The sequence below is a fragment of the Grampus griseus genome, assembly GCF_964374135.1.
Source record: "Grampus griseus genome assembly, chromosome: 11".
Lineage (NCBI taxonomy): Eukaryota > Metazoa > Chordata > Mammalia > Artiodactyla > Delphinidae > Grampus > Grampus griseus.
Genome location: NC_139005.1, coordinates 49,446,373 through 49,461,276, shown reverse-complemented (window position 1 = coordinate 49,461,276; position 14,904 = coordinate 49,446,373). Strand labels below are relative to the sequence as shown.

Sequence of the window (14,904 nt, the reverse complement as noted above, 5' to 3'; positions counted from 1 at the left end):
ATTTGGTAAGGAATGGTAAGCACTGCCTTTTTAAAGAAGTTGGCTATTAGAAGAAAAACTAAGTGGTATTCAGAAGAAGCTGATGGTCTTGTTTTAAAAGATGGGAGAGATCTGTTTATATCTATAGGTTAGCAAGGAAGATGATACTGGAAAAGAAACAAAAGCACGAACTAATGTTAACTGAGTGTCTACTATACATGTGGCAGTATGCTAGGCATTTATATGTATAGGAGAGAGGAGATAACGAAGGAAAAACGAGGTCTAGGAAACATTGAGATAAATACTATTGGTAGAGAGATTGTTCTTAAAGAGCATGGAGATCAGAGAGAGCAGGATGGATGTGGTGATCCACAGCTAAATAAAAGTATGATAACACTTTTTACCTCCTGTTACAGACATTATGGTTAATAGTTAGATCACTTATCTATTGTGATTCCAACTTCTGACCGAGATTACCCACAGCCCAACCTAGCTAACATTTGTGGAGTTAGTGCAGGGGTTGACTAGTCAATTTGTGGATTATAACCTTAGTTCTTTAACTCTCTTTCTTTGATATAACTTGGAAATTACACTGTTTATTAGCAACTTCGCACTAGTAGCTTTCTGAAGAGACGAGTGAAGAAAATGCTTAGAATATTATACATAAACTAGATATTAAGCCATTTATCTAGTGTTAAAGTAATTTTGGCTAGTTTGGGCTAAGTGTAATATAAGGCAGTGAATCGTCTCTTAACAAGACAGAAGGTAAAACATGAGTTTAGCTGAAATGATTTCATGAAGAGAGAAAATTAAACTTCATCCCTGACAACTGAATGCAGTACTTTAATTTCCCTATTCCCAATGTTTCAACTAAAAGCCTGCAATTCAAGGCTAAGCTGAACTTCTTACTTGAACAGAAAAATACAGCTTATTCTTTGTAAGTTACCTACATAGTCAACATACATGGAAATCTAATACCATAGAGAAATTAAGTCTGAAGGCTGACATAGCAAAAATAGTTATTTAAAACTTTTTATAGTTATTTTCAAACCTGATATAAAACAACCCGAATTTGTAAATTTTGACATTATAAAACAAAAACTATCTTATTAAGAAAAACAAGGCCAACCTTAAACTTTCCCCATTTCTAACAATCATCCTAGGGTAAGTTCTTAGAGAAAAAGAGAAATTTAAATCTCTTGAAAAATTAAGCACTTTTACTCTTGTGAGATATAGATCAGTTCAGTTCAACAAGCATTTGCTATGTGTCTCCTCTGTGTCAGGCAGGGTGTTAAATACTTAAACAAAAGACAATTTAAGGAAATTTATATATAAAGTGTTTCTCATAACCTGATTTTTGTTCCTCGTTTTGACTGCTCTATATGGTATTTGACAAAACATTCCACTTAAAAAAAATAAAATTACAGTTACTCTTCTTTAGCCATTATCAATCTCAACACCAAAACTGCAACCCATTTTTATTTTTGCTGTTATTACAGATATCTCCAAACATACACAAGTCCTCATGTACCCAATATCAGTCATTCAGCTTCAAAAATTAACATTCTACCACTCTTGGTTTATTTATAATCTCCTTGGCCTCCACATTCCTTCATGTTTTTGCTGGACAATTTTAAAGCAAATCCCAGACATTTATAATTTCACCTGTAAACACTACAGTATGCATCCCTAGCAGGTAAGAAATCTTTTTTTGATACTATTGTCCATCCCAATCTAATAGTCAGTTCATGTTCACATTTTTTCCCCAGTTGTCTCAAAAACTGGGTAGTTTGAATCAGGATCCAAAATAAGTTCATACATATGCAGATTAATTTTAGTAACTTCAAAAGCCCTTACTGCTCCCTACCAGCTAACTTCTCCGGTTTCATCTTACTATGACAATTGTTTATTTTCCATTTGTCCTGACTTTTGTATCTATTCATATAGTTAACTTTGACTTACATGTGTTACTGTAAATTGCTCAAATCTTTTTTAGAACAAACTAGGGGAGAAAGGAAGAAATAAAATAACCAATAATTATTTGTGAGTACCTCTGAATCAAGCATCTATATGAGAACTGAATACTTAAGTTACATTCATTTATGCATGAAATATACTATGTAAATGTCTTAATTTCAATTAAATTTGGATATGGCTTTTAAATATTGAAGCTAACACTAACTAAGAAGCTTGACTGTGACCATGCTATCTTTGGTAAAACTTGGAGACACAGTACTAGGTTATACATTATCTTATCACAACAGAAAGTAGGTAACAGTGTTTACATGAAGGAAAGATTTATTTAATCAATGTGCATTTTCAGCATTTCAAAGGAAAATCTGCATACACACTCAAGATCTTAATGAATATTAAATTGAGGAACCTCAAAGTACAGAGTTACGTGAAGTGTGTGTTTATGTACAAGCACAAGCTTTTCCAAAGATTTGGAGTTTGGACCACCAAAATAAAATAACCAGAAAAAACCAGTTTATCGGTAAATACAGTACACAAGAACTTCATTCTACCATTATGCTGCCTTCATCGTTAGGTGACAAACACCCAGGAAAGGATGTGTATATATAAATAACAGATTTACATACAGTTTCTTTTTCTCTCCAGGAATCCTGCCTTTCCAACCAACTACACCTTAGTTATCTTTCTTCTTTCAGTACATTACATGATGAATGATCTATACCAGGTGTTCCATTTTCTGACTAGGTATTCATCCCCTCTTTTCCTACTATTTGTCATTCTCATCATGCTGACATCATTTGTCAAATACACCGAATCTCTTCTGTCTCCCCCCAATTTCTGCATCGTTTAGCACTGCTTACCATTCCCTTTCTTCTAGAAGCTCTTTTTTCCTTTGGCCTCTATGATAAAACAGAATCCAAGTTTTCCTTAATCTACACGATTACCTATTTGATCTTTGTTTTATATCATTACTTAGGGATACCCTTTAAGGTTTAGTGTACAGTTCTTTACATTTTTAATTAGATAATTCACATACACCTTATATTTCTCACTTCTAGGAATATAACTCCATACCTGCAGTTCTCATTACTCTCCAAGCTTTGGCTCCCTATATTTAACTTCATCCTAGGCAGTTCTGTTTGGCTGTTCCATTACCTCAAACTTTATAAAGTCTCAGAAAAAGTCATTCTATGTCTTTTTCTTTAAAAAAATTTTTTTTGGAGTATAGTTGATTTACAATGTCGTGTTCTATGTCTTTTTCTTAATGAGACCAATAATAAGAATAAGATAAAATGAGATGAAGCATGAAAGAAAATTTATAAAGACTCAAAATATCTTTAAAAATGACAAGAAATTGCAGGTTTTAGAATGTTACCCTAGATTTATGGCTCACAGGCTGCATTTCAAAATGAACACATGTTATTAACTTAAAATATATGAATATGCATGAAGGACAAGAAATGAAAAACTGGCTCTTGAGCCATCCTCTCGACCGCTACATCCAAAATCACTCAATCCCCCATTTCCAGTATTTGAACAAGGTTAAAATTGGTAATAAATTTGTATACTTTCATAGAAACTTTAAGAATGCACTTTCTGTGAACTATAATAACCTGTTCTTTTAGTACCAAAATAAAACTGTCATAACCAAATCTAATCTTTCAAGTAAGCAGAGACTATCATGCTTATAAATACTTAAAAAGTCTCTGTACAGTTTATTGTTAAAATGAAAACACTTTATCTGACAAGAGTTTCCTAATATGAATTTTCAATCTAATAGGTCTATCCACCATTTCTGAATCCATTTATACAGTTAACTGTGCAATTACTATATATGCAAATTGGGCTTAATAACTCTTTAAAAAATTCTAAAGTATATGCTAAGTTTTTCTACGTGTATTTAAACAGGTACAATAGCATAACAGCTGGTGTAAAAAAAATAAAAACAATACTGCAGAGTCACCTAGATGTTTATTATTTATCCTAACTGAAAAATAGTATGCAATGGTTTTATTTATAAAGTGCTTCCTCTCTCCAAGAACAGCACTCAGAGACAGAGTGCTGTAAAAATACTAATATGCCACTAGATTAAGTTTACACTTAGTGCTTCAGTCACTAATTTGGAATTCTGTTAATCAGAACACCACAGACGGCAGGGGGACAACATATGAGTTAAGAACTACTGGCTTAGTTTTCTATTTGATTTTTTTTTAGCCTCTCATGCCTTACCTTGTTGATTTTGGATTCTTCTCTGAATATTTTCTAGCCCATGAAAACTGCCTCTTCAGTTATCAATGACGCTTATCTTCCACCACCAGATTTCTACTCACATGTTTCGTCAATATTTTTGAGCAACTAATGAAAACGTCTGAATTAAATCAACTTCTCATGTTACCCTCACAAGAATTTTTACTTATTTCAGGAAAACAGCAAAATTTGGACCTTTTTATTTCCATAATGTTAGTAATCTCAAAGGCATTCTTTGAGATAGTTATACCTAAATGAAACCATACAGAAAAAAATTAATAGTACAATTTAGTCAATTAATGAAGTTGTACTGCTTCTAACTGAGGAATAAGGTGTTAACATTAAAAAAATTTTCTGGAAAGTAAGGGATAATCTATTGATTAGGTTTCTCCTCTCTTCAGGAACACCCAGGATTCTACAATTATTCTATTTAAAATAATTAAAAAAAAAATACAGGATGTGGGCTTCCCTGGTGGCACAGTGGTTAAGAGTCCTCCTGCCGATGCAGGGGACACGGGTTCGTGCCCCGGTCCGGGAAGATCCCATATGCCGCGGAGCGGCTGCGCCCGTGAGCCATGGCCGCTAAGCCTGTGCGTCCGGAGCCTGTGCTCCGCAACAGGAGAGGCCACAACAGTGAGAGGTCCGCGTAACGCAAAAAAAACCAAACACACACACAAAAACAAGATGTAACTAGCCACACATCTCCAACTTAATAATCAGACTACCCATCCAATGCCAACATCTTTGGAAAATAGTCAAATTTAACAGAATAGAAAAAAAGAGTGGTTTAAGCTTTTCTAAGGTATCATTAGAAAATACCACGTTTTTGAGAGGTTTTAAGAAATGAGATGCTTAAGAACTAGATTAGAAATGCACGTTCTTGGTTTTCCCTGGTGGCGCAGTGGTTGAGAGTCCACCTGCCGATACAGGGGAGACGGGTTCGTGCCCCGGTCCGGGAAGATCCCACATGCCGTGGAGCGGCTGGGCCCGTGAGCCATGGCCGCTGAGCCTGCGCGTCCGGAGCCTGTGCTCCGCAACGGGAGAGGCCACAACAGTGAGAGGCCCACGTACCGCAAAAAAAAAAAAAAAAAAAAAAAGAAATGTACGTTCTGATTAACAGAATAGAAAAATAGACTGGTTTAAGCTTTTCTAAGGTATCATTAGAAAATATCACGTTTTTGAGAGGTTTTAAGAAATCAGATGCTTAAAAACTAGATTAGAAATGCACGTTCTGAAAAAAACTAAGCATTTTAATATTTTAAAAATACAGCATGAATATAAAGATGAAAAATTCAAATTATAAATTGATAGCTAGCAGAAAAATCCAGATGGAAAACTTTTGAAAAATTTTTAGGTAGGTTCTTAGGTTTCTAATATAGATTTTGGATTGTCTTAGGGTATATACATTTTTATAAATAGGACTACATGTTTTGTTTTGTTTTTGCAGTGTTGTGGAGCACAGGCTCCGGACGCGCAGGCTCAGCGGCCATGGCTCACGGGCCCAGCTGCTCCACGGCATGTGGGATCTTCCCGGACCGGGGCACGAACCCGTGTCCCCTGCATCGGCAGGCGGACTCTCAACCACTGTGCCACCTGTGAGCTTAGCATCACCTGTGAGCTTAGTAGCAATGCAAATTCATGAGCCCTACCCAGATCTACTGAAACAGAAATTCAGGGGATGGGGCTGAGGAAACAGTGTTTTAACAAACTGAACAGGTGAGTCTTCGTTCTATCACCATATTATAGCTTTTAATGATTTTTCCTTGGCTTTTGACACTCTAGGTAGGAAACGGTTATGTGCTAAGCAGTATGAGCACTGGACAGACCCCAGGTTAGTGATGTTTATTAGAACTAGCATCTTCATACCATGTTGAGGACGAGGGGTTGTCTCCTGACAGATATGATGACAATTATAAGCATATAAAACAGGCTGTTCTGTATCTTAATAACTTGAAGTTTCTTTCTTGAGGAACTTAAAATTACATGCCTTCTGCTGGAGTTGAATTTGTCTAAGTTACATCTGCTTGTAACGTAACTTCAATGAACACACACAGAATTCTACTTTTCTTTTAAAGTTGCCATTTACCCAAAAAAAGAATTTGCATCCTTACTTCAATTATATACATATAAATAAATGTTAATTCCTCACTTTTTTTATCTATACTATTTTCCTCCACTACAGGTGTTTTCTCAATGTTCTTGAATATTATAATTTTACACAGTATGTTCTAAGTTTACCTAAATGGTACTGAGTGAAATCTCATTTTGTTTTTATTTTTTCTCTCAACTCTATGTTTTAAAGTTTATCCAGTTTCAAAGATCTCACCACTGTTACTTCTATCTGCTGCACTGGCATTCCACAGTATATCACCATCATTTTTCTTATTCACTCTACCAGAGACAGACACTTAGCTAGGCTGTCTTCAAATCCCCACTACCACAAACAACGCAGCTACAAAGATTGTATATTCAGGGACCTGTGTGAAAAATTCCACTGAGTGATGGGTCAGAGGGATTAAGCATTCCTGATTTAATTAAACACTGATATATAGCATGGTAGTAGTTTGTACTCCCACCATCAGTACTAAGACTTCTCCTACAACACTCCAAACACTTTTTATTAGCATCCTTTTAAGTTTTTGTCATTCTGATGGCTATTAGATTGTATCTCATGCTTTAATTTTTCTGATTACTAGTGAGTTTGTGTATCTCCTCAGCTACCTGTCAGCACTTGGGCTTCCCCTTCTTTAAACTATTTATATCTTTTATTTTTTAAAAGCTTGTTTGCTTTGTTTCTGTTAATTCACAGCAGTTCTTTGTACACTGTGGGTATTATTCTCTTGTAGGTTTTAGATTTTCTAAAACCGACATTTGACTTTTAACTTTGTATATGGTTTCTTTAACAGAAATACTTAATTTAATGCAATCAAACATTAATTTTCGCACTATGTTCTGTGATCCCTAAGTCACAGATATTTTCCAAAATATCTTATTAGCTTTAAAGCTTTACATTTCTTATTTGAGTCTTTCGTCCTTCTGGAGTCTTTGTATGTAATGTGTAAGGCAGTGATTCTGCTTTCTTTTCTCCAAATAGTACTCCTAATAAAATCTAAGCACCTATCTGCTTTAAGCAACCTGTTTTTCACTGCCGAGCAGTGCCACTTACCATACATACAGGAGTTTTTCTTAGCTCACTAGTTTATTCCAGTCTATTTGCCTTTCTTTTGCTAGTGTCATAGTGTTTTTATTACCATAGCTTTGCAGTAATCCTTACTATCTAGTAGGTAAACACTTCCCTTCCTCCTCTTTGTCAAAACTGACTTAGCTAATCCTGGATCTTTACTGGAATATGTTAATTTTAGAATGAGTTTCTGAAGTTTCTCACACACACAAACAGAGGGGAAAAAAAAAGGTCAGGATAGAATTTTGTTTCTGTGTTTTAAAATTTATTTTATTTCCTTTTGGCTGCTATGAGTCTTCGTTGCTGCGTGCAGGTTTTCTGTAGTTGTGGCGAGCGGGGGATACTCTTCATTGCGGTGCGCAAGCTTCTCACTGCAGTGGCTTCTCTTGTTGCGGAGCACAGGCTCTAGGCATGAGGGCTTCAGTAGTTGTGGCACGTGGGCTCAGTAGCTGTGGCTCACGGGCTCTAGAGCACAGATTCAGTAGTTGTGGTGCACAGGCTTAGCTGCTCCGCGGCATGTGGAATCTTCCTGGATGAGGGCTCGAACCTGTCCCCTGCCTACTGCTGTATCAGTAGTTATAGTTGAGTCAGAGACCCTATGGCCCATAAAGCTAAAAACACTTATCTGGTTCTTCATAAAAAAGAACGCTGACCTATGGGTATGGAAAACACCTATTAATTTTTACAAATTAATCTTGTATTAGATAATGTTGCTGAATTCTCTTAGTTCTAGTAGTCTGCTGATTGGTTTTGGATTTTATGTTGATTGCATCATATGTAAATAGTGAATTTTATTTCTTTGTAAAATTCTAATCTTATTTGGTTTGTGTTCAAAATTTCTCAATTAAATGTTTGCTACAGATTTTGGGTTTATAGGCTTTAACAAGTTAGGAGAATTCCCTTTTATTCTTAGTTTTTTGAGAGTCTTTTCATACACTAGATACTGATTAAAATTTTTTTTTGTATTCTAATGAACTATCACTTGGCAATTTAGTTTATTAGCTAGGTTAGCAATGACTAAATTATTTATTTATTTATTTAAGAGTCATTATTTTAAGGTTTCAAAACACAAATTCACAACCTCTTATCAGAAAATCTGAAATTCCAAAGTTTCTGAAAACTTAAAAAATTTTTCATAATTCACTTCAGGGCAATCTAATCTGAACTGAAATGATGCTATTTACACTCCTTCTTTATCTTACTTAGTGTGGATACTTACTGAATATTAATGTGCTTAACTATAAGAGTCCCCCTGGACTCTACAAAAATAGTAAAATAACAGGTGGCACACGTACCATATTACTTCTCAGAGGTTTAGAAAGTCCAAATATTGAAATACAACTAGCCCTAAGTGTTTCTGATAATCCTAAAACCCTTAAAAATATTTCCTCCCATTCGGCATGTTGCCTTTTCACTCTGTTGATTGCTTCCTTTACTGTGTGGAAACTTTTTAGCCTGATGTAGTCCCTTTTGTCTATAATTGCTTTTGTTGCTTGTGCTTTTGGTGTCATATTCATGAAATCGCTGCCTAGACCAATGTCATGAAGCTTTTCCCCTAAGATTTCTTCTAGATGTACAGATACAGGTTTTTTTTTTTTTTTAACATCTTTATTGGAGTATAATTGCTTTACAGTGGTGTGTTAGTTTCTGCTTTATAACAGGGTGAATCAGTTACACGTATACATATGTCCACATTATCTCTTCCCTCTTGCATCTCCCTCGCTCCCACCCTCCCTATCCCATCCCCCCATCCCACCCCTCTAGGTGGTCACAAAGCACCGAGTTGATCTCCCTGTGCTATGCGGCTGCTTCCCACTAGCTATCTGTTTTACATTTGGTAGTGTATATATGTCCATGCTACTCTCTCACTTCGTCCCAGCTTACCCTTCCCCCTCCCCGTATCAGGTCTTATTTTTAAATCTTTAAACCACATATCTGGTAAGGGGTTAATATCCAAATATATAAGAAACTCATTACAATTCAACAGCAAAACCCCCAAATAACCAGATTAAAAAATGGGCCTGAGACTTCTTTGAATAGACACTTCTCTAAAGAAGGCATACAGACAGGTAATAGGTATATTAAAAAGATGTTCAACATCAGAAATCATTGGGGAAATGCAAATCAAACCACAATGAGATACCACCTTACACCTGTTAGGATGTCTATTATCAAAAGAACAAAAGATAATAAGTACTAGCAAGAATGTGGGGAAATTGGAATCCTTGCATACTGTCGGTGGAAATGTAAGATGGTGCAGCTGCTATGAAAAACAGTATGGAAATTCCTCAAAAAATTAGAAATAGAACTAGCATATGATTCAGAAATCTCATTTCTGGGTATATATCCAAAGGAAATGAAATCAGTATCTTGAAGAGACATCTGCACTCTCAAGTTCACTGCAGTATGATTTACAATAGCCCAGATAATGAAAACAACCTAAATGTCTATTGACAGATAAATGGATAAAGAAAATATGGTATATACATACAATGGAATTTTATTCAGCCTTAAAAAAGCAAGGAAATCATGCCACATGTGATAACACTGATGAACCTAAGGGACAGTATGTTTGGTAAAGTAAGCCAATCACAGACAAATACTGTATGATTCCACTTATATGAGGCTATGTAAACTAGTCAAACTCATAGAAACAGAGAGTAGAACGGTGGTTCCCAGGGGCTGGGGGAAGGGAGAAGTGAGGAATTACTCTTAAACAGGAATAAAGTTTGTTATACAAGATGAATAAATTCTAGAGATTTGCTGTACAACAATGTGCCTACAGTTAACAATACTGTAAGTGCACACATTTAAAACTTTGTTAACAGGGCAGATATCAGTTATGTTTTCTTACCACAATTAAAAAAAAAGTTAAAAAGGTTTCTAATCACTCATTTACCATCAAAAGCAATTCTTATACTCCTTTATCTCTACTTGTGCTGTTATATTCTAAAACACCTATCTAAATAAATAAAATATTGCTTTCACGATTAGATTTAAAATGTTGCTTTCACATCAGATTCATTTTCATAAAGAGCATTCTTTTAACAGACACTTTTAAAAACACCACAAAATGCTTGAAAAATATTAAATAAAATGTTTAATAGTGATTTGATTGTATTAGACAATGCACCATTACATTTATAACGTATTTATACTGTACCTTATTCTGAAAGAGATTAGAATTGGAAGGCTTTTAAATTACAGCATATTCATTTAAGTGCAAACTTAGATAACTTCTATACGAGAATAAAATATTAAAATATAAAGAAGTTATATATATTTACAATTGCAATACACAATTAGGTTCTTCTATCATTCTGGATTTTATTATCTGAAATCAAAGCTTCAACATCATGCACTGAGTCATAAAAAGTGGGAGCACTTACTTAGGAGTAGAAGGACCCCTTGGCCATGTTCCGTCTTCATTCTTCTGTTCTATCACTAACACCTGCAAATAAGACACAATAAAAGAGTGTTTTTCCTTAACCCTGAAGTTAAAATAGCTTTAGAAGATTAGCTGTATATGCTAAGAAACTAAAGTAACTCTGCGATGACTTAAAGGACACAGTAGACAAGGTGAAGAGGTATTTGCATTTTGATTCCAAAGCTGGCCAAGGGAGATAAAGAGACCTTAAATATAAGAAGTCAGCAATGACGGTCAGAAAGAAAGAAGGTAAAACACTACAAGGAAAATCATTGGTTCTATGACTTTAAGTATAAAAAACTAGATGCAATATAAGTTCCTTGAGTTTAGGGCACACTTTCTATTTCTTTTCTATTTGTAGCTTGTAAAAGTACTGTGCAAAAAACAGATGCTGAATAAATGGTTATAGTTGTTGTTAAACATACTGATGTATGATCTCAGTCAGCTATTATTATGCAAATACTGAGGAACAGTGGCAAAGATAATCCCAAATTACAGAGTATACATAATTACACATAATTTGTTTGGGGCTTTGAAATTTGTCTTTATTTACATTATAAAATTATAAAATCTTTTAACATAGAAACGATAGAGCCATGTGTGTGAGAATCAGACTAAGTTCCCTACTGCAGCATGGTCAGGGTAGACCAAAAACACCTCTAATAAATGAAAAGTACAGGCTAAGGTGAGCTACACTTTATTTTAAAACATCTCAGAATCTTTTTTCATATGTTTCAGTCTAAAAAAGAAGGCTTTCTTCTAGTTTTTACTAGGGGCAAGTCTGTGCAAAGAAGAAAAACTAACCAAAATAATTAAGTTAACAAAAGAAATATGTGATCATCTCAACAAGTTAATATCTAAATTTCCACAGGAAAACTATAATATAGAAAACATGCCTTGAAGTAAACTCAAGGCATTAAAAATTTGTATATATTCTACATATTCAGTTTAACTCTTGTTTCTTAAAATTGCAATTTTGTAACCTGTTCTGTATACTCTTAGTAATATACTTTTGAGTATATGTTTCAGGCAATTTATAAGCTGGTATTTGGATCTTAACAATGTAAAATGTAAGCCTGATTCAGAACACATATACCAACGAAATAGCGATTTAAAAAATTCATGGAATCTTGCTGTTGAAAGAGTATGCTAATTAAAATACTAAAGTTGTCTTTTAAAAGAAAAAGTTATTTCCTACATTCAAAAAACACACATGAGGGACGTCCCTGGTGGTCCAGTGGTTAAGACTCTGCACCCCCAGTGCAGGGGGCACGGGTTCAATCCCTGGTCAGGGAACTAAGATTTCTGCATGCCACATGGTGTGGCCAAAAAAACAAACAAAAAAACACACACACATGAAGTATATGTAACATATAGTGAATAAGTGCACTGTATACCTGCCATCCTGATCCCTCCCTGATCATATTTCTCTCCTTACCTACCACAGACAATTAACCATTATGCTCAACTGGCATCATTCTGATATATATTTACATATTTATAAAACTGAATTTAGTGAGTAGTTTTTAACTTCTGAAGAAAGGTTTTCCTTTGCTACAACTTATAACTCTACAGACATCTACATAGAAATTATATTATATAAAAGAAGATATATACATACATACAAACTTTGTCTCTAGGAGGACTTAAACCAGTTATAAAACAAAAGATTTTACCTACAGAAAATTTCAAAGTTATGCATTTAATATAATTATTTATGGCTTGTTTTTTAAAGGAAGGTCTTAAAGCTGAAGAATCAAGTAAATATTTAAAGTTCAACGGTAACCTTTAATTCCTAGCAGTATTTGTACTTTAAATTTTTTGTCTTTTTTATCTTCCCGGACCGGGGCACGAACCCATGTCCCCTACATCGGCAGGCGGACTCTCAACCACTGCGCCACCAGGGAAGCCCCAAATTCTTTTTGTCTTTACAGTCACAGATATTAATGTTGAATGCCACCAGAAATGTTAAAACTCACTCGTTTATTCAAATGTATCATTTTCTGAATAAAATTTTGCTCATGGTTAAAACTTTAACTCAAAATGAAATTATTTTTTAAAAGATTTTAAGATTTAATTAAATTGAACACACACATACAAGGGAGAGAGATAAAGACCACCCATTTTGGGAGATAAACTCTTCAATAATGTATCTTCGTTTCACTTTCTAATGAGGATACTTTTATTTCAGTAAAAAAACAAAACAAAAAAAACCAAACTTCTTTTAAGTCTAAGATAGTGTTTAGTTCATCTATCATCAGTCAGAAAATAACTGGTACAAAACCTAGAAAATTTAATCCATGTTCTTTGAACCATTCCTATTTCAAAAGATCAAATGTCCCTAAAGATATTTTATAAGAATAATATATTTAATAAGATAGTTAATCTTCTTATTAAAATAATTTATTGTCATCTTCATTCTGATAAATGCATTCCTATCAAGAATAACAAATTAAATTCTCTAAGCCTTGGTTTTCTAATGTACATGATGAGTAGAATAATAGCCATTACTCAGAATCAATTACTGAAAAGATTTAAAGAAATAATCCTATATATTTTAAATTGTACTCCTGGAGCTACCTCAAGGCCTGATGGATGGTAACCAAGGAGAGAAGTGTATGTCTATTTGGAAGACAGAAAGAGGAAGTTGGCTGGCTAAGGAGGGGAGTGTTGACTAACCAGTAGAGTTCCAAATGTCTCACACACTCAGCTTCAACTGGGTAACTCCTTTTTTTTTTTTTTTTTTTTGCGGTACGCAGGCCTCTCACTGTTGTGGCCTCTGCCGTTGCGGAGCACAGGCTCCGGACGCACAGGCTCAGCGGCCACGGCTCACGGGCCTAGCCGCTCCGCGGTATGTGGGATCTTCCCGGACTGGGGCACGAACCCCAGGCGGCAGGCGGACTCTCAACCACTGCGCCACCAGGAAAGCCCTGGGTAACTCCTTTTAATTGTAATACATATTATTAGATTCCATAAGATTTCACGTAAGAATATAATGGCTAAAATAAGTCTGAAAATCACTGTTTTATAGCCGAGTACAATACTTGATATATAGTAGGCATTTGCTAAAAAATTAATTTCCTTCTGTTCCTCTGAGTTTAATAACTTACATCATGTATCAGTATCAATTTTAAATAAAACAGAACAAAACAAAACAAAAAACTTCCATATACTAGAGTGGCAGGCTCTGGGTTAGGTACTAAAATAAAAATAAATAGGACACAAAGTCCAACTAAAAACAGGACCTCACAGTCTAGTTGGGGAGCTTAATATATAACTAACTTAATGAATGATACAAGACACATATGTAAATCACTATGGAAGTTAAGGGAGAAATTTCTTCTCCAAAGTAAAACAAATCCTATACCTCAACTAGATACTGAGATAAATAGATCAGGAAAGGCTCAAGAAATGATGTGACAAATTTTGAATTGGAATTTGAAGGATGAATAATCTGATCTGGTTAGATTATATGAAAGGATGGGATGCTTAATTTCAATATTTGGATGTTTAAAAGGACTTTTTCTGGATGAATGCAGGGACTGGGGCAACAGGCAGATGGAACAACATATATGAAAGCACAGGAGTATGGAAAAGCATAGCAGGCTTAGGGAACTATAAGTAGTTCAGTTTGGTATTATTAGAGTGTAGATCTAAAGGCAAGGATAATCGAAAGATGCTGGAAGACTAGGCAAAAGGATAAACCATGACTTGCATGCTGTGTTAAGGTGCCTGGACTTTATTCTACAATTGTTAAGGAGGCAGGAAAGGTTTATGAAAAGGAAATAATAAGGTTTACATTTTAGGAAGAGTATTCTGACAGAAATATGGAAGACTGAGAACGAACATGCAAAAGACTGGAAGCAGAGGGATTTGTTAAGAGATTATGGAAAGATAAGGGGTGAGAATGGGATACAAAGATTAATTAAAGAGATATTTAGAAGGTGGAAGCAGTAGAACTTGCTGATTGTGTCTAAAAGTCTTCATTTCTCAACACATTCATTTCTTTAGATTCTGTCATAAAGAAAGACCAAACTGGGGGTTGATACCTTCTAGCGGGGGTTGGCAAACTAAGTTCACTTAGCTCACTGACTGC

At 34.9% G+C, this 14,904-nt stretch overlaps 1 protein-coding gene across 3 annotated transcripts in view; it reads right to left on the bottom strand.

The window, feature by feature from the left end:
* The window catches only part of USP15 (ubiquitin specific peptidase 15), a 127,102-nt gene that overhangs the window by 59,191 nt on the left and 53,007 nt on the right, over positions 1-14,904 (bottom strand). For all 3 annotated transcript variants that reach the window (XM_082665047.1, XM_082665048.1, XM_082665049.1), the window contains one exon: positions 10,771-10,832. In XM_082665047.1, the coding sequence (XP_082521173.1) occupies positions 10,771-10,832 (62 nt within the window). The remainder of the gene's footprint in view (positions 1-10,770; positions 10,833-14,904) is intronic.